We start from the raw sequence: 20,428 nt of genomic DNA on the forward strand, positions 1-20,428 counted from the left end.
AAAAAGCAAAGCAATAGGGGCTGCTTGGTGGCTCAGTCAGTTAAGTCTTGATTTTGGCTCATGTCATGATCTCATAGGTCTTGGGATCGAGCTCTACTTTAGGGAGTCTGCTGGAGATTCTTTCCCTCTGCCCCTCTCCCCATGCATGCATGCACTCTCTCTCTCACATAAATAAATCTCTCTCAAATAAATAAATCTCTCTTTCTAAAATAAATAAATCATAAAGAAAAAAACAAAAAAGCCAGTGTGACCACAATGTAGTGAATACAAATGATTAGGTCATAGAGATAATCAAGAATCATTTCATGAAGGGTCTTAGGCAATGGTTAGGATATTTTCAATTATTCCAAGCACAATGAAAAATTCATCAGAAGGGACGCCTGGGTGGCTCAGTGGTTGAGCATCTGCCTTCGGCTCAGAGCATGATCCTGGAGTCCCGGGATCAAGTCCCACATCAGGATCCCTGAAGGGAAACTGCTTCTCCCTCTGCCTATGTCTCTCATGAATAAATGAATAAAATCTTAAAAAAAAAAATTCATCAGAAGCTTTGGAGCAGGGTAGTGACATGACTTCATTTGTATTTCAGATATATTGTCCAGGGAGCAGGCAAGAGTCAATAAAGGATAGATAAATAATTGTAAGATGTCAGGGGGACTCTTTAGAAGCCTATTACAATGCTATTTTAGGCAAGAGATGAAAGATTATGCAACTAGGATGGCAAAGGGATGTTTGAGGAACTGAGGATATATTGTGAATGTAGAACAAATGGGAATTGTTAATGAGCTGAATATGTGAGTGTGAGTTAAAGATAATTACTCTTATGTTGTTGCCCTGAGAAAATGGGATATTTGTGGTAGTTTCTGAAATGAAGAACCTTGGAGATGAATGAAGTTGGAAAATCAAGAGGACCATTTTAGACATGTCAAATTTGAGATGCCTATTTAAGATCCCAGTTAAATTGTTGGGTAAACAATTGAATGAGCTACTTTCAGAGGTTTGAGTTGCAGATAAGAGTTTGGGAAACAAGTGAGATTGTACTTCAAGCCACAGAACTGAATACTTCAGACTCTATTTCATGATCTCTCAATGATACAGGCTAACAAAGGCCTCACCACCTTGAAGCCATACCTGCTGGGGCACAAGGCTTCCACAGTCCCTGTAATAAAAGAAAAAAGAGCCAGAGGGTGTCATACCTTGCTATTTACCCAAAAGATACAAAGATACTGTTTCAAAGGGACACATGCACTCCAATGTTTATAGCAGCATTATCAACAATAGCCAAATTATGGAAAGAGGCCACATGTCCATCAACCAATGAATAGATAAAGAAGAAGAGGTATGCATACACAATGGAATATTACTTAGCCATAAAAAAGAATGAAATCTCGCCATTTGCAATGACATGGATAGAGCTAGAGGGTATTATGCTAAATGAAATAAATCAGAGAAAGACAAATACCATATGATTTTACTCGTATGTAAAATATAAGAAACAAAATAGATGAACACAGGGGAAGGAGGGAAGAAAACGAGAGGAAGGCAAACTGTAAGAAACTTAACTATAGAGAACAAACTGAAGGTCGAAGGAGGGAAAGTGGGTAGGGGATGGGCTACCTGGATGATAGGTAGTAAAGAGGGCACTTGCTGTCATGAGCACTGGGTGTTCTATGTAAGTAATGAATCACTAAATTCTACTTCTGAAATAAATAGTACACTATATGTTAACTAACTAGAATTTAAATAAAAACTTGGGAAAAAATATATAAAGGGATATAAAGAACTTTGGGTGCACCTGGCTGGTTCAGTCAGTAGAGCATGCAACTTTGATCTCAGGATTGTAGGTTCAAGTCTCACATTAGATGTAGAGATAACTTGAAAATCTTAAAAATAAAGACAAGTCACATTTGTCCCTTTCTCCTATTGGTTAGGAGCAGTCAATGCCTTTGCCTAATTGCAGGGGCCGAAAAATGTGGAGAAACACATGAATGCTGGATGATTACTGCTGTCTCTCACATAATATCTTGCTTGGTTTTGAGGGCTCAACTAATAGTCGTTTTTATTTATTTTTTAGTTTTATTTTAATTCCAATATAGTTAACATACAGTATTATATTAGTTTCAGGTGTACAATACAGTGATTCAGCACTTCCATACACCACTCACTGCTCATCCCAACAAGTGCACTCCTTAACTCCCATCACTCGCTCCACCCATCCCCCATTAACCTCCCCGCTGGTAACATCATTGTATCCTCTGTAATTAAGAGTCTATTTCTTGTTTTGTCTCTTTTTTCTTTGCTCATTTGTTTCTTAAGTTCCACAGATGAGTGAAATCATATGGTATTTGTCTTTCCCTCAGTTATTTCACATGGCATTATACTCTTTAGCTCCATCCAAGTCATTACAAATGTCAAGATTATACTCTTTTTTTTTTTGTGGTTGAATAATATTTCTATATATCAGTAAATATATATTGATATATATCTGTATAGAGAGAGATAGATCTCTATTTTTCTATCTATCATCTATCTATCTATCAACACATACACACATACATACAGCGCATCTTCTTTATCTGTTCATCTATTGATGGACAATTGGGCTGCTTCCATGATTGGGCTATTGTAAATAATGCTGCCATAAACATAGGGGTGCTTGTACCCCGTGAATTAGGTTTGTTTGTTTGTTTGTTTTTTAGATTTTATTTATTCATGAGAGACATACAGAGAGAGGCAGAGACACAGGCAGAGGGAGAAGCCGGCTCCAGGCAGGGAGCCCGACATGGGACTCAATCCTGAGACCGCCGATCACACCTGAGCCAGGGGCAGGTGCTCAACTGCTGAGCCACCCAGGCGTCCCAGTATTTTTATATTCTTCGGGTGAATACACACCCGAAGTGTGTGATTACTGAATCATATGGTAGCTCTATTTTTAACTTTTTAAGGAAACTTTATACTGTTTTCCACAGTGGTTGTGCCAGTTTGCATTCCCATCAACCACGCAAGAGGGTTCCTTTTTCTCCAGTCCTCACCAACACTTGTTTCTTGTGTTTTGATTTCATTCTGACAGCTGTGACTTCATACATCATTGTAGTTTTGATTTGCATTTCCCTGATGATAAGTGACGATGAGCACCTTTTCTTGAGTCTGTTGGCCATCTATATACGTCTTCTTTGGAGAAATGTCTGTTTGTGTCTTCTGCCTTAATTTTTGGATGTTGAGTTTATAAGTTCTTTATAAATTTTGGATATTAACTGTCATAATATATCACTTAAAGTATGAAAATATAGCTACAGAGGGAAAAAAAAAACATCCTCACCAACATATTATGATAAGCCCACAGTATTTTTGTGTTTTTATAACAGTAATGAAAGTAATTATCTAAAACCAAGACAAAACCCATGTTGCAGTGGCAATACCAAGGGGTGGCTTAGCGATGGTAGGGTAAGAAGATTTTAGCTTCCAATAGTATGTCGTTTTCCACCAACCAAATCTATGCCAAATCTAATGTGGGAAATTAATATTTTTTCTTATCTAATGTAAAATATATGCAAATGAATCTTCAAACTCCTTTCCAATCAGAAACTGCCTATAAAAGCTTCCTAGGGAAAAATTCTGGAGCCAGGACTATTACATTTTAATATGATGAAAAAGGAAAAATACAGATACATAAATAAGCCATTTCAATTAAATTTGCCCACTCAAAAATGAAACAGAACAGCAAAACTAGTGAATTAAATCCTCTGAAGCTACAGTGCCCCTTTCTCCTCCTCGGGTCCAATGGAATTTCTTTATATGAATTTCAAGACTATTTATTAGATCATTGCAATTGATACAGCCTGTAACACAAAGAGAAATTCTTGTAATGATCTATCTTGTAAATGTTTTCCAGCCTCTTTTTTGCAAGTTCTGAAGAGGATTCTTTTGAAAGCAAATATTTATGTGTTTAAAAACCCCAAAGACCTTGTTATTTTTTGTCCAAACACGAGCTAGAAAGATCAATACTGCCTTTTAGAAGGAAATGGTTTGGCTGCTTATGTATCATCAGAATGCTTTCTAACAACACTAAGGCATTTAATTTTGGAAAAACAAAAATTAAGAAGAATTTTTGAGGAATAGTAGGGAAAGGTGGAAACAGATGATAAGCTTCAAGAGTGTTGCCACTTTTGAATATGGCAACTCAAATAATGTCATTTATAGACATTTGAATTGTCTAAAATATTATTCATTTTTTATGAAACAAATGTTAGGTTTTGTTACCTAGCTGGCATAAAATATACTGAACTGGGCCATTTTTCTTTTTCTGTGCTAAGTCTGGTTGCTTGTTCATCTTAAAGAAACATGTTAAACACAGATCTTGTCAACATAATCTAGGAAACACAATTTTCTCTCAGTTATTTAGTCATTTCGGCCAAATAATTTTTAATATTGATAGTAACAAGCAAATCATGTCACCATAGTATTTTTTATATAAAAATTGTTATTTTTAACAATTAACTAGAAAGTTAACTAGAAAGTTTCTCAACTAGAAAGCACCATTTTATGATCATCAAGGAAATATACTTTTAATGTCATATATTCTGCTATTATATGAACTGAAATTCTAATGCTCACATGTGAGTATAAGCCATTTCTTTATTTTAGTTTATTTATTTAATGACTTACTTATCCAAGTATTTGAGGTGGCTCACATAAACTCATAAAAGAATACAGGGAAAAAATAAAGAAAAATCAGGTCTATGGTAAATCTAGATAGTATAAAAGTTCAAGAAGAAAAAAGTTAGAACACATAAGTATTCATTGTGGGGATCATATTTATATAAATTTATCATGAAATTTATGGCGGTGAATAAAAGACCCTTCGAAAATATGATTAGAATTTTTGTTAAAGAGGAACAACCACATTATCACACAGTTCAGTTAAGCTTTAATTATGAGATGCTAAATTAATACCAATTTACACTTATTTGATTAATTATTCAATCTAAGAAGTATAAGTACTTGGTGATAAATATTTGCATTTGAAAAGTCATAACCAAAGGAAAAGCTGTTTTTTATATCTATTTCATGTACTAATTGGTTCCTAGTAACAAAATCAGTGTAGTAGCAGCTGCATATGCAATTGAATTTGATGGAATTATAATTATGGAGGGAAAAAAACTGATAGCAAAGTAAACAGAGTGAAACCGTACTAAGTCGAAAATAGCACAAACTGATTTGTGTGTTTCTCTGAAAATTTCCAGGTGTTGTCAAAGTGGATTATGGAGATGTGTCAGTCAGAAAAACACTAAGAGAAAATCTGAAGTGTAAGCCCTTTTCTTGGTACCTTGAAAACATCTATCCGGACTCTCAGATCCCAAGACGTTATTACTCACTTGGTGAGGTATGAATTATTTATTTTGGTTAAGTTATAAATATATTTTGCAAATAGAGCAATTTCGTAGGAGCTCAATATTTTTTATGTTATGAATAAAATGCTTTGAGGGCTTTTAAATAGATCTATTTTAAATAACTTTTCAAGTCACTAATGGTTTCAAGGACCATAAAGGTCTTTATCATTGGAATTGGTGAAAGTAAGAGGATAGTTTAAGACTAAATAGTATCTTCTTGTTTCTTTATCAACAGTTCAGAAACTTTTTGGTCATATGGGCCTTACGCTCTTTAAAATTTATTGTGAACCCCAAGAGCTTTGGTTTAGATGGGTTAAAATTATTAATATTCACTGTATTGAAACTCAGCCTGAGAACTGTAAAACCCATTCATTAATTCATTAAAAACAATGTTATACATTACATATTAATATAAGTAATGCATTTTTATTTTTATTTTTTTAAGATTTTATTTATTTATTCATGAGAGACACAGAGAGAGAGAGAGAGAGAGAGAGAGAGAGGCAGAGACACAGGCAGAGGGAGAAGCAGGCTCCATGCAGGGAGCCGGACGCGGGACTTGATCCCGGGTCTCCAGGATCACGCCCTGGGCTGACCACTGAGCAACCCGGGCTGCCCAATAATGCATTTTTAAAAACATATTTTCCAAAGTAAAGTCAGATAGTAAGATTAGCATCAATTATAGTTTTGTAAATTGCATTACTGCTTGGCCTAATAGAAGTTACCTGGAGTCCTGTATCTGTTTTGGTATTCAGCCTACTGTGCAGCACATACCATGTAGCCTCTGCGGGACTCCTTGTACTTCACGGGGAGTGAGAGTAAAACGGCAAGTAAGGGCACCTGGCCCAGCGGTTTAGCGCTGCCTTCGGCCCAGGGCATGACCCCGGGTCCTGGGATCGAGTCCCTCGTCACGCTCCCTGCGTGGGGCCTGCTTCTCCCTCTGCCTGGGTCTCTGCCCCCTCTGTGTGTGTGTGTGTGTGTGTGTGTGTGTGTGTGTGTGTATCTCATGAATTAATAAAACCTTTTTAAAAAAATGGCAAGTAATACCTTAGTGTTATTCGGTTTTTTGGTAAAGATGTTATTTATTTGAGAGAGACAGAGAGCATGAGAGAGAGCATGAGCTGGCGAGGGGCAGAGGAAGAGGGAGAAGCAGACTCCCTGCTCAGTGGGGAGCCTGATTCGGGGCTCAGTACTGGGCTTGAAATGGGGCTGGATTTGAGGCTCCGAATGGGGTTCCGTGTGGGGCTCCACAGGGGCTGCCTCCCAGGATCCTTGGATCATGAACTGAGCTGAAGGCAGATGCTGAACCGACTGAGCCTATCTTAGTGCTATTACTGAAATCGTGTTGACTTTGTAGGCCCACTGAAAACCATAGATCCTCTACCATTGTTTTCCAAAATATCCATTATCTATAGAAATATGTAGTTGGCTTCATTATGATCATATAAACATATTCGTAATATATATTCAGTTGCCTGAAATAAGAACCATTTCTTAATTATATGTCCCAAATTGGTAACTTCCCACTTAGTAGGGATTAGTTTTGGGAATCAAAACTAATTTAATATTGGGTTTAATTAAAGCATTTTGACAGAAATTATACAATGCCCTTGGAAAATAATTTAATTAAGTTTGTCCTTAGGTTGGAACTACCATTTTTTTAGGTCATAATAGTAGAATATCTGAAAATGTGTAGAGTACAATCTAACACTTTTTTGGTTCATTTGCCAAAAGTAATAATCTGTAACTTTATCCACTCTCTCACTTTAATTCATACACATAATTTGATTGATTAGAAAATAATTAAAGCAAAAAATACTGAAACTTAATGGAACCGTAGCTGGATTGTCTTTTAAAGGCTGTTTTTCTGTGTCCACATCCCTGCTCTAGTCGTCAGATCTCCTCTTCATTATTAGCCATGTAAATATCTCTTTATAGAATCCTTCCATTTACATCTCTTTAACCTTAATCTGAATAATGTAGTGCAAAGTTTCACATGGCATAACAGTGAATGTATGGCTTTTGCTTTTGTTGTTGTTAAGATTTATTTATTTAATTTGGAGAGACAGTGTGAGCTGGGGGGAGGGGCAGAAGGAAAGGGGGAGAGACAGAGATACAGAGAGAGAGAGAGAGAGAGAGAGAGGGAGAAGCCGACTTCCCTGAGCACAAGCCCATCATGGCTTGATCTCAGGACCATGAGATCATCACCTGAGTTGAAATCGAGTTGACTGCTTAACTGATTGAGCCACCCAGCCACCCCTGTATGACTTTCTAAGTGTGACTCCGGTTACTTAATATTCCTGTGCCTCAGGATTCTATTTTTAAAATTTTTGTTTGCTTTTATTAAGGGGGAGGGTTGTTGCCATTGTTTTCAAATATGAAAGTTTTATTTATGCACTGATGTTACAGGGGTTTATATTCAATACACAAATTATGCAAGTGCTTTTTAAACTAGAACACTGGAACATCTGGGTGGCTCAGTGGTTAAGCATCTGCCTCCGGCCCAGGGCATGATCCCCGGGGTCCCAGGATCGAGTCCCACATCAGGCTCCCCGCAGGGAGCCTGCTTCTCCCTCTGCTTGTGTCTCTGCCTCTCTCTGTGTCTCTCATGAATAAATAAAGTCTTAAAAAATAAATAGAATAAAATAAAATAAAACAAAATAAAAGTTTGTATGCCAGTTATTATGATCTAGTGCTTCTGAAGATCCCCCATATCTAATACTTACATTTCTTTGCTGAAAAGTTTGTTTGAACAATTGTGAACCTGACCATACCCTAAGACGAAGGGCATGTTTCTATTCTTGTTTAGTGTTTCTCCCACTACAGTCAGTAGCCCCAGCTGATGAGTGAACATTGATTACTTTTTCTAAAAGGGAGTATGAGCAGGGCCTTATAACAAAACAGATAGGAGTAAGGAGGACTTTCTGGAAATTTTCTGGGGCCACCAGAGTGATTCCTGAGAAAGGCCTGTAAAACAGAAACTATATGTTTACTTCTGTGCTAAAAATCCAATTTTATGGTTTCTTGCACCAAATCAGGGAAACCTAATTAACTGACTTCCTGAAAAAGTAAAAATATACTGCAGGCAAATTCCTTTGTACAACCTACTGATTTTAAATTAGCTGTCTTCTGTGATAGGTCAGACAGCCATATTTTAATGTACAGAAATAGTTTGAAAGAAAGAGACTGCGCTTTCCTGGGTTTTTGAGACATATCCAAGAAGAAGCAGTTTGTTGTTTAAAAAAATTTCCAGGCCTTGGAGGCAAGCAGGGGAAGGTTGAAATCCTGACCTCATTGCTTACAACTTGAGTGGCACTAGGTGTTCTCTCTGTAGCCTTTGGCAGTGTGTAGATAATCATAAAGGGATGTGGTGATGACTGAAGATCTAGAGCATTTAGCACAAGAAGTGGTAGAGCGCCAGTAGTAACAGTTATCGTAATTATTATAGCTACCATTTGTTGACTTCTTATTAAGTCAAATATTATGCTAGATGCTTTATAATAATTATATTATTCAAAAATCTCAACTCTATGACTTGGGTTTTGTTACGATCCCAATTTAAAATAGAAATTGATATGTAGAAACTTTATGTGATTCACCCGTGGGTCACTGAGCTAGCTAGTAAAGTCAGGATTCAAAGACATGTTAGTCTGATACTAATGCTCACTTTTTCTTATTGCTAGAAAGACAAAATAGTTTCTGTTATTTATTTATTTATTTTTTAGATTTTATTTATTTATTCATGAGAGACACACAGAGAGAGGCAGAGACACAGGCAGAGGGAGAAGCAAGCTCCCCACAGGGAGCCCTATGTGGGACTCGATCCCAGGACCCCGGGGTCACGCCCTGAGCCAAAGGCAGATGTTCAACCACTGAGCCACCCAAGTGCCCCAAATAGCTTGTATTATTACAGTTTGTTTATTCAAGAATGCTTTCATTAAATAAGAAGTGGATTTGGAACCTATGTATTACATGCTAAGGATGCAAAGTCAAATAAGGGAAGCCCTTTGCTCTTAAGCCATTCTGCTGAAATGGGAGGAGAGATAGCAAAAAAGAAACAAATAGTGAAGAAGTTCAGAGAAATAGGGGCGTCTGAGTGGCTCAGTTGGTTAAGTGTCTGACTCTTGATTTTGGCTCAGGTGTTGATCTCAGAGCCATGAGATCAAGTCCCGGATTGGGCTCTGCACTCAGTGGGAAGTCTGCTAGAGATTCTCTCTCTCTCTTTCTACCCCTCCCGATGTTCTCTCTCCCAAATAAATAATTAAAAAAAAAAAAAAAGAAATTTAGAGAAATAAAAGATGTCCTACATGAAGTATATAGTCATGCTATATAAACTGCTGCTTCAAAACCCCCAATAATTTTTTTTAAATCTGTGAGAATGTGTTGTTTTAAACTTTGTGGGGTATTAATGTGCTGTAGTTTTCCACTTTAAAACCAGCCTTAAAGAGAGATACAATCCAGCATCTGTTTCCATGGAAACAGAAGGACAATTTTACCAAGCACTACTTCCCAATTTGATTTTGCATAGTCATGTATACATAATTTAAGACAGACATTTTGATAATGAGTTTGGAATGAACTGTTAATGGATAACAGACATTTATTTAAACATTTTTCTTTCTTATTGCTTACCATTAACCATTTTTAGAAGAAAATAAAAAGCTATCTTTCCTTATAAATGAAGGTATTTTTTCTTTGCAAATAGAGCCTCAAGGAAGTATCAAGTGTCCAACCTACTTAACAAGACAATAGATTGTTTCTTTGTTGTGTGTATGTGTATATATATATATATATATATATATATATATATATATATACTTTTTATTTATATTTGTATGCCCTCATCACTTAAAGTGAAATTGGTAGGACTTAACAATTTACAATTTCCTCAAGTTTCAATGTTATTCAAAACCTATTATGTAATATTGCAGTGTATTGGTGAATATTAGCTCTTATCTGTCAATTTCTCTTTATAGCTCCCTTAGCTGTATTGGAAGATGCAAATATGATATCAGTTTCTCATTATCCTAGATCACACCAAAATAGTCATTAGGAAAATTATTGATATCAGTATCTTAATTTGCTGTTTGAATTTTATTCAGGTAATTGAAATATTCTTTATCCAGCCCATGAATTATATGCAATTTCCAATGGGAAGTTAAAAGCTGTGCAATTGCTTTGAACTAAAACCTTTAAGTAGCTTAATGAAGCATGTGCCTTTTAGGCTCAGTAAGCATATCATAATGGAATGAGGAAGTCAAGTTCTTTGCAGCATTAAATTCTTTCTTAACTAGCCTTTTAGCTTATATAGATTTAACATGTCCGGTTTTGATCTTGAAAACATAAAGGCAAATTCAAGCATTGAAAAATGGGATTCTAAAGCTGTAAGACCTCAAATTTGGGGGCCTATGACAAGCCAGCATTTAAGAAAAAAAATGTTTTGTGAGCTATGTAGGGCAACAGGGAGAAGTGGATTTCTGTAGCCAAGTGACTTAACTCTAGAGGCTTACCATTTATATTTGCATATGGCTTTGAAGATGTTTAGACATTAGTCTCTGCATTTCAGATTGCCTACTCAATCTCAGAACTCCTTTGCCTTTTGTCTCCTTTAACAATAATAGTGAGTTAAGGTTCTGGTACACATCGTTACCGTTTTCTGTAAATATTGTTAAAAAACAAATTTATGTAACTATTTTAGGCAGGTGAAGCTGCTTGGCTGCAGGGATTAAGGGTGCAATCAATGACTGCCAAAGTCAGACGCGAAGATGCTTAGAGATTTACCCTCTGTTGGTAATCAGGAGATCTATTTATAGATTCACAGCCTTCCTGATCTTTCATCAGGATAACCAGTGCGGAAGCCTTGTTTTAGATGACATACACTAATGTGCACATTCTCTTTACACATGATATATTTCACACACTCTTTGGTACTGAGTAGCTGATTTTCAACCTAGGGTAACTGAACGTGCCTCAGTTACAGAAAAAAGATGTACAGAAAAAAGATTTTACTCTTCATTGGATGTAACTTTAAAGACTGTTGTAGCCCACCCGTGGACAAAATGAGTGAGTTTATCACCTGAAAAAAATATTTTTTATTTCACACTGCTGAGAATTAGACTAGAACTAATTCTAAATTCACTACTCAGGTAGATATTGGCACACACAAAAATGGTTACAAACTATATGCCAGTTAGGCATTTATTGAATTCTCCCGGTGTTCTTGTTGTTTGCTTTTGTTATCCACCAAAATAAATGAAAATGTTTAATGTTCTAGGGCAGCCTGGGTGGCTCTGTGGTTTAGCACCGCCTTCAGCCCAGGACGTGACCCTGGAGACCCAGGATCGAGTCCCATGTCGGGCTCCCTGCATGGAGCCTGCTTCTCCCTCTGCCTGTGTCTCTGCCTCTCTCTCTCTGTCTGTGTCTCTCATGAATGAATAAATAAAATCTTAAAAAAAAAAAGAAAGAAAACATTTAATGTTCTATACTTTGTGTATGTGTTGCACCAGGGGTAAGTATTCACGTAATCAGAATTTTTAGATCTTGTAGTCATTAATCAGGGCATTTTGTTTTTTAATATTTATTTGAGAGAGAGCAAATGAGCACCTGAATGGAGGAGGGGGCAGAGAGAGAGGGAGAGAGAGAATCCTAAGCAGACTCCATGCCTAGCACAGAGCCCTACTTGGGGCTTGAGCTCACATCCCTGATAACCCAAACTGAAATCAAGACTCAGATGCTTAATCAACTGAGCTGCCCTGAGGCCCAAACAGGGCATTTTAAACCCTACATACATAGCAGTCAGCTTGGACTTGTTAAATATATAGATTTTGCACTCATCCTTCTGATTTATGCACAATTTGGTAAAGAGAAAATATACTCAAATGCATATTCACTAGAGCAATTATAATATGGAAACATTAACATTAAACTGGAATTCACTGCAAATGTGCCTATTTCTTCTTTTCAAGTAAAGAGAAACCAAACGAGGTTGACATATGTAAAATAACGATAATGAGTAACATAATGTGCAATTGAAGGATAAGCATGTGTTGGAGTAATTAAAGCAAAAAAAAAAAGCTAGTTTAAGTTTAGATTATTATCTTTAGCATGGATTTTACATATTGGTTTTGGAATGCAAAGGTATGAGGGTGAGGAGGAGTAAATGCCCCTTTTTAAAAATTGAGTTCTCATTGTTTCTTGCTATTATAATCCAGCAGAGGGAGCAAAAGCTAATGAACAAACTTGTAAACGGTAAGAACATTACCAAGGATGCTGTTGAGTAGAAACATTTAGAAAAAGACTTGCTGATTTCAAACATAAAAACACAAGTGGTAAAAAATACTCTCAATTTTATGTCATTAAAAATTGTTTCAAGCAATAAAAGATTATGTGTAAACAAAGGAATCAAAGCAGACAACAATTAAAGTTAAAACTATGTTGGCCCTATGCCACATATTCAAAACTATACCATAACTTAAAGAATGAACCAAAAGACCTGAGATCTACCAGTGTGCTCTATTTATGTGAATGCAGGTCATAAAACAGAATCTGTAAGGAACTTCTAATGAATGAAGATCATGAGTAGTGGTTTGCCTAGATTTTTCTCAGAATTAATGTCATGACCAAGTAATTGGTGTTGTCATATAATATGGTACCAGTGACAAGGTCAAAGTTTTTCTTAAAATTCACTTTTTTGCTTAAACAATGTTCTTTGAGGTTCCAGGGCATTCTTAGAAAGGTTCTGATTTTAAAACCACACAAGATCATCCTAAAGCAGATCATCCTTTGCATCTCAAAAAATAAGGTACATAGACATCTTACAATTTGTTAAGATTTGTTTGATGAAGATTGTCAGTACACATTGGTGATCATTTTTATATTCTTAAGAAAATACAGCAGATACCCATAGTGTTGGGTTCATTGACTTAAAAACAACCCCAGTGTACACTAACTTGCCTTCTAAGTGTGCATGGCAACATAAACCTTTTGATATTGTCTCTATCCAGATAAAGGATCTTATTTATTTATTTATTTATTTATTTATTTATTTTAATTGGCTATTGATCCTTCTGTTCCTGACATTCTATGTCCCATCCTATTCGAGTCTGATATCATCTTGGCCATAGCCAGAAATTATTTACATGACCTCAGCCCAACAGTGTGGTACTCAGAATCTGGTCTTCTTGACTTGGTCCCCTATATCTGATTCTAGCCTGCTTTTGTTTCTTGTTCCATATATCTTCCCATTATCTGAATGAAATATTGTTATGTTTACTCTGGTTGGCTACAACTCAATCCTTCTTGCTCCTTCCACACATCCTTTTTGACAAATACTGCCTGCTTATCTGGATGTCAGGATTATAATTTTCCTTATTTGGGCAAATAATTTAACTTCATTGTATCTTAATGTTTTCCTTTATGAAATGAGGATAATAGATTGATTTTAAGTAATAAATTACTTACAATCATAAGTGCTTGGAACAGCACATAGCACATACAATTACAATTGCTAATTATTATTATTGGTGGCGATGGTAGTAGCAGTCACCCCATCTCATTCTGACAGCTGTCCTAAACAACTGACTCCTATTTGTTTTTAGTCTAGATCCTAAGTCTAGGAACCTCACCAGATTTGACTCGAGTTTCTATTTTGTATCTTCTTAGCCCCTGCTATATTCTAAGGAACAGGTAATATTACATGTCCAGAAATTACCAAACCACTTTGTGGAATAGTTAAAACATATCCAAATTAGCACAGGATTCTTTTCATGAATTTCCCCCAAATCAGTCTATTTTTGAAATTAAAAAAAAAAAAAAAGTAGTGGCAGCAGTGACACAGTTAAAACAGAAAGAGCATTCAGATAGCAAAACCAAAAATTGATAGAAAACACTGACCACAAAATTAAGTGGCAAGTATTCTCACAAATCCCAAAATACGAGCTATCAATTTCATGACCATGGGATATTCCATGGAAGGAAAGCAATGGGATGTCCGATGGAAATGAGACCCAGATAACACCCAAATTGCCAACAGATACTCATAAGAAATTGCTTCAGGCCAATTTGAGAATAGTAGCTGAAACTGAGAGAGGTGTTTTTACACAATCTACTTTGTAAGTCACTGAAAAATCTCCTTTCTAATGTCTGAAAGGCTTAAGCAACCTGAGACCTGTGAATTCTTAAAAACTCTCTAGCTGAAGTTCCTTCTTAGGAGAAACTTCAAGGAATAAGCCCAGTTGAAGAGGTAGAGACAATAGGGACAAAGAAAATGGAAAGCCCAGGTGAAGACAAAAGCGATGAAAAAGTAAAACAAGACAGAATAAGAGAGGGAGACAAACCATAAGACACTCAATCACAGGAAACAAACTGAGGTCGCTGGAGGAGTGCGGGAGAGAGGGACAGGGTAACTGGGTGATGGACATTAAGGATGTAATGAGCACTGGGTATTATATATAAGACTGATGGATCACTGACCTCTACCTCTGAAACTAATAATACATTATATGTCAACTAATTGAATTTAAATAAAATCTTTTTTTTAAAGGAAAAAAGGGGGGCACCTGGGTGGCTCAGTAGTTGAGCGTCTGCCTTTGGCTCAGGTCATGACCCCAGAGTCTTGGGATCGAGTCCCATATCGGGCTCCTTGCAGGGAGCCTGCTTCTCCCTTTGCCTGTGTTTCTGCCTCTCCCTGTGTCTCTCATGAATAAATAAATAAAATCTTTTTAAAAAAAAGAAAATAAAATATAAGCGATGAATAGAACCAACCAGGGGATCTCAAAAAATAGAAGGCAATTTTGTTCAACTCTTCAGAAAAGTGCAGGAACAGGAGAGCTAGACTTGTGTAGTGAGAAGTGGTCTCCCATGTGAACCTTCCCTGTCAGGGACAACTGGAAATGTTTGCCCTTCAACTTCCCCACTGCATACTGAAGGAATCACCTTTACTATGAAAGCCACCTTTTCTTTCCATCAGTGCCCAGAGTTTTCAGAATGATCCACAAAACAGCTAAGCCCCCAGCTAGCAAGTACTCCATTGTGTTCTCTTGCTCAAGGGGGTTTTAACCCTGAATATACGCTCCAATCATTTGCAGAGCTTTAAACTGTCTCCTGGTCCTTCTCCAGACCATTTGGATCATAATCTATAAGGATGAGGCCAATCTGAAGTATATTCTAAAAGCTTTGCAGGTGGGAACCACTGAAAAAGAACTTACTTTAAAAAGGAAAAGTAATTGTAATGTCACCATATAATATCAAGACACTGCACACCTCCCTCCAGAATGGTGGTTGCTAAACTTTGCTGTACATTAGAATTACCTGGGGAGATTTTTAAAACCTCCAATGGCCATGTTACACCCTTTACTAACTAACTGGGAGTGTGTGGACTTGGATAGTTTAAAGATGCCAGGTGATTCCCCCCCACCCAAAAAAAAAGAAAAGAAAAGCAAGAAATGATATCCTCATCAAACCCTCTCTCTTAAAAGAGGAGGAGAATTGGACTCATGGAATAATAAGAACAGCAATAGTAAGAGAGGATGGCCACAATAAGCACAAAGATAACGTGAGGAGAATGATCTCTCTGTAAACAATGCAAGGACACCAAAGCTTTATGCTCATGGATAAGAAAAATATAACCTAATATTTCAGAACAAGCTAAAAGAAATTGTATAATAAAATGTAGAAAACAATGCTATAAATAAAATTTATATTACCTCTTAAATAAGAGCCAAAATTGCAGTGAAGATTTAGAAATTAAGGAATGAATTCATTTAGAATCAAAGGCTAAATTTGAAACAACACGAGTCAATAATCCCAGAAACCCCCATTAATCTCACTTTTAATAGAAGGTGACATATAGAGAGATAAGCAACAAGATCCAACATGATAGGATTTCCTAGTGAGAAAAATCAAAACCATAAAACAAAATGAACATGAGCACCTATAACTTAAGAACATGCACCTGAAAGTAAAATGGAAACTACACATTGAAAAGGAATGCTATGTATCTGGAAAAGTGATCCAGAATAAGCAATATTATGATGCATTGTGATAAATCTATTGAACTTTAAAGAAAAGAAAAAAATTAGTTGAGCATTCAGGCAAATGGACATTTGTGAAAAAGAATAAGGTAAAGAAAACCAGATTATCATTAGACTTTTCAAAAGCAACTATTTGTGCTGGAAGTAAATAGAATAATATTTTAAATATTACTCAAGGAAATAGATTGTGAGCCAAGGATTTCAGATATACCAAATTGATTTTCAATAGAAAGGCCACAGATGTATTTATCAACATGCAAGAACTCAGAATGTTTTTCCCAGTAAATGGAAACAGAAACATCATTTGGCTGTTTGCTCAAGCAAAACCTTAGAATGCTTCTTGATGTCTTTTTCCCCCTGTCATAGCTCATATGCAATTCAACTGCAAGTCTTACTCGGTTCTATCTTAAAAGCTTCCCAAATTTGGGACCTCTGGGTGGCTCAGTTCATTGCCTGTCGGGCTCTTGGTTTTGGCTCAGGTCGTGATCTCAGCATCCTGAGATCAAGCTACCCCTCCCCCACAACTCCATGCAAGTCTATTTGGGGTTCTTTCCATCTGCCCCTCCCCCACATACACTTACACTCTGTATCTCTATGTCTTTAAAGTAAATCAAAGAATCAATCAATCTTAAAGAAAAAAATGCCAAATTTGACCTATCGACCTCTATTGTTATCCTACTATTTCAAGCAGCCATCATCTGTAGCTGGCAGGACTGCAAGCTTATGTTGTCCTCTGCTTTCACTAATGCCTCCCTCTGGTCTGTTCTCCACACAGCGGCCAGAATAAGCTATTGATAGGCCATCCTCATGCTTAAAAATGCTTCTGTCAAGGTATGTACTGGCCTGAATATGGCTTTGAAACTGTCATCCAGCAAAGAGACAAAATATTATAAATGATTCAGCCTGGAGTCCCTATTAATTATTTCTTTTTTTTTTTTTTTTTTTTTTTTTTTTATAAATCAGATTTTTGGTTCCATTCCCTCATGAAACCGAGCTGTACCTTAAACCCTTGTGTGCCAGCTGAGTCCCTCCCTATTTTATTTTATTTTATTTTATTTTATTTTATTTTATTTTATTTATTTATTTATTTATTTTTTTATTTATGATAGTCACAGAGAGAGAGAGAGGCAGAGACACAGGCGGAGGGAGAAGCAGGCTCCATGCACCGGGAGCCCGATGTGGGATTCGATCCCGGGTCTCCAGGATCGCGCCCTGGGCCAAAGGCAGGCGCCAAACCGCTGCGCCACCCAGGGATCCCAGTCCCTATTAATTATTAACTAGTGTCTCTTCAAGTACTATGAATCTAGCAGAGGTCTTTTGAATCAGATTGCATTGCATAGCTTACATAAAAGGTGAATTAATCACTTTGTGAGATATTTATTGCCCTAAGTATTATAGAATTACACTGTTCTATACTTTTTTAGGATAATAAATCCATAGCATTTTATCATTTCTCAAGTTTGCCTTTTATGAAATGTTGACAAGAAAAGTCAATAGAAAGGACCGAAGAATATACGTGTATGTTATGTCTTGATTAGATTATGCGAAGCATAGGCAGACTGATACGCTACATCATATATCAATTGTTACCTTTTTCAATCCTATCTGAGCTAAAGGTCCCCCCAAAATCTTGAACTTTTGGGTATAGTCTCCATATCCTCCAGTGCCTGAACCAACCTACATCAGATAACTTAAACCCACCAGTATGGGACTTGCACATGATTTTGCTTCTTGAAGCTTATATCTTTTCTCTTTATTTTCTTTAAAGATTTATGTATTTATTTGAGAGGTGGGGGGGAGAGCACAAGCAGGAGGAGGGGCAGAAGGAGAGGGAGAAGCAGATTCCCTGCTCAGGAAGTGGTGGGGCTCCATCCAGGACCTGAGCCCAAACCAAGAACAATGCTTAACCTACTGAGCCACCCAGGTGCCCCTCCTTTCTCTTTAATATTCATGATGTATTCTGTCCTTTCTAATGGATTGCAGCTCAGATTTCTTGAGGAAAGCATCTATAATCCTGCTCTAAATCTCAAGGCATTTAAACAGGGCTTGACAATTCTGCTCAGCTCTTCCAACCCTTCCAAAGTATGAATTCCAATCCCTATTCTTCCTAATTGCTGACTGGGGCCCTAATGCAAATCACACCATTTTTCCCAACTCCAGGAACCATTACTTGACTTTGGGGTTCTACATCATACAAAAGAGTGATTCACATAAACCTAATCCATCCTCTTTAGAAGTTTTTGATATTATTCATTTGCCAATATGAAGAAACATGTGGTTAAAGCATAGATAACAAAACAGATATATATGCAAGTAATGTATGAGTGAACAGTAAAATATACATGTTCTAACGAGTCAGAGATAAGAACTTTTCAGAAGCTGAATGGACAAATATAAATACATACTTGGGATTTAGACTAAAGGAAGACATAAAAACATTCCATTTATTAGAAATGCCATTTGATTATTCATTTGTGCTTGATTTAGTAATTTTAGCATCTTTAAACTCAATAAATGGCTTTTGCAATTACATGTGTTTCAAATACATATTAACATTACATTAATTATGGAACTAATGCAAATGCAGTATTTGAGTATAAAGCAAGCATCTTATGTTTGGCAATTTAATCTTGTTTTTAAGGAATTTTTAATGTGAAATCACCATTCAGTCTTGCAGTAGCTTTTTTTAGGGTCAACTCTTTTCCATTACATTTGGCATTAGGAATGAAAAGATTGTATGAATATGTTTTACATATTTACAGAAATAAACAATAATTAATCTTTATTAACATAGGATGGAACATCTAGTAATAAGGCAGTCTAAAAACACATAAATTTGAATATTTAACCAATTTATTTCAATTCCTTTGCATATGTTGCCACAGGAGTTCCAGAATAGACTATGTTTTTTTAGAGAAATTTGGCAAATGTCCTAATTTTAAAAAGATTTAGGAAAGAATAATTTGTAATATGTAGATATTTCCTCTTTCTTTGATACCATGCTATAAATGAGGAGTGCCTCTTGATTAGCTGCTAATGACAATGCCATTGCTGTTCAAATTTACTTTAGTAGGAGATCAGAATTTGTACAAAATTAAGAATAGACAGAAAAAGAAAAAGAAACACTTAAAACAATGAGCTCTTCTTGGAGAAATTTCCTTGCAAACATGTATCATCTTGTTATCAATATACAATTTGATGATACTAGGAAGATTTTCTGATTTTTTTTAAAGATTTCATTTATTCATTCATGAGAGATGCAGGGAGAGAGGCAGAGACACAAGCAGAGGGAGAAACAGGTCCTTGTGGGGAGCCTGACACGGGACTTGATCCCAGGACCCCCGGATTACACCCGAGCCAAAGGCAGATGCTCAACCGCTGAGCCACCCAGGTGCCCCAGAATTTCTGATTTAAATCACTATCTGACTTCTGTTTTTGTGTGTTTCCTCTAGATAAGAAATGTTGAAACCAACCAATGTTTAGACAACATGGGCCGCAAAGAAAATGAAAAAGTGGGTATATTCAACTGCCATGGTATGGGAGGAAATCAGGTAAACTCTCTCTCTCTCTCTCTCTTTTTTTTTTTTTTTTTAATCAGCTTCATCTTTGGGGGAAAATATTGCTATGAAAACTATCACAGTAAAACATGACTCACATGCCAATAACGATAAAGTTTTAGCTTAGGAAATTAATGGGCCCTCAAATCAAGAACTTATTTGGCTCTTTTATTACCCCAAGTATCTTAAGAAAGCACCACATAATTGAATAAATAAGACAACACTTTCAGTGAGCCCAATTAATGAAGATAGCCAAATATTTTAGACCTATCTCATTTTACCATATATGAGCAAATGAAGGCTACATTTTGTTCTACTAACTAAATAGTATAAAATAATCCCTCAACAATCACGATGTTTTCCCAATCAACATTGGGAAATTAATTCTAAATTTCTAGTGATTATTCTAAATTTCTTTTGTCAATGTTTATGTATATCATGTTTTCTATGAATT

The 20,428-nt window shown here is 36.3% G+C and overlaps 1 protein-coding gene across 5 annotated transcripts in view; it reads left to right on the forward strand.

Moving 5' to 3' along the window:
* The window catches only part of GALNT13 (polypeptide N-acetylgalactosaminyltransferase 13), a 514,036-nt gene that overhangs the window by 457,859 nt on the left and 35,749 nt on the right, over window positions 1-20,428 (forward strand). For all 5 annotated transcript variants that reach the window (XM_041722124.1, XM_041722123.1, XM_041722125.1 and 2 more), the window contains 2 exons: window positions 5,241-5,380; window positions 19,870-19,968. In XM_041722124.1, coding sequence (XP_041578058.1) covers window positions 5,241-5,380; window positions 19,870-19,968 — 239 coding nt within the window. The remainder of the gene's footprint in view (window positions 1-5,240; window positions 5,381-19,869; window positions 19,969-20,428) is intronic.

The sequence above is a fragment of the Vulpes lagopus genome, chromosome 11 (assembly GCF_018345385.1).
Source record: "Vulpes lagopus strain Blue_001 chromosome 11, ASM1834538v1, whole genome shotgun sequence".
Taxonomy (NCBI): Eukaryota; Metazoa; Chordata; class Mammalia; order Carnivora; family Canidae; genus Vulpes; species Vulpes lagopus.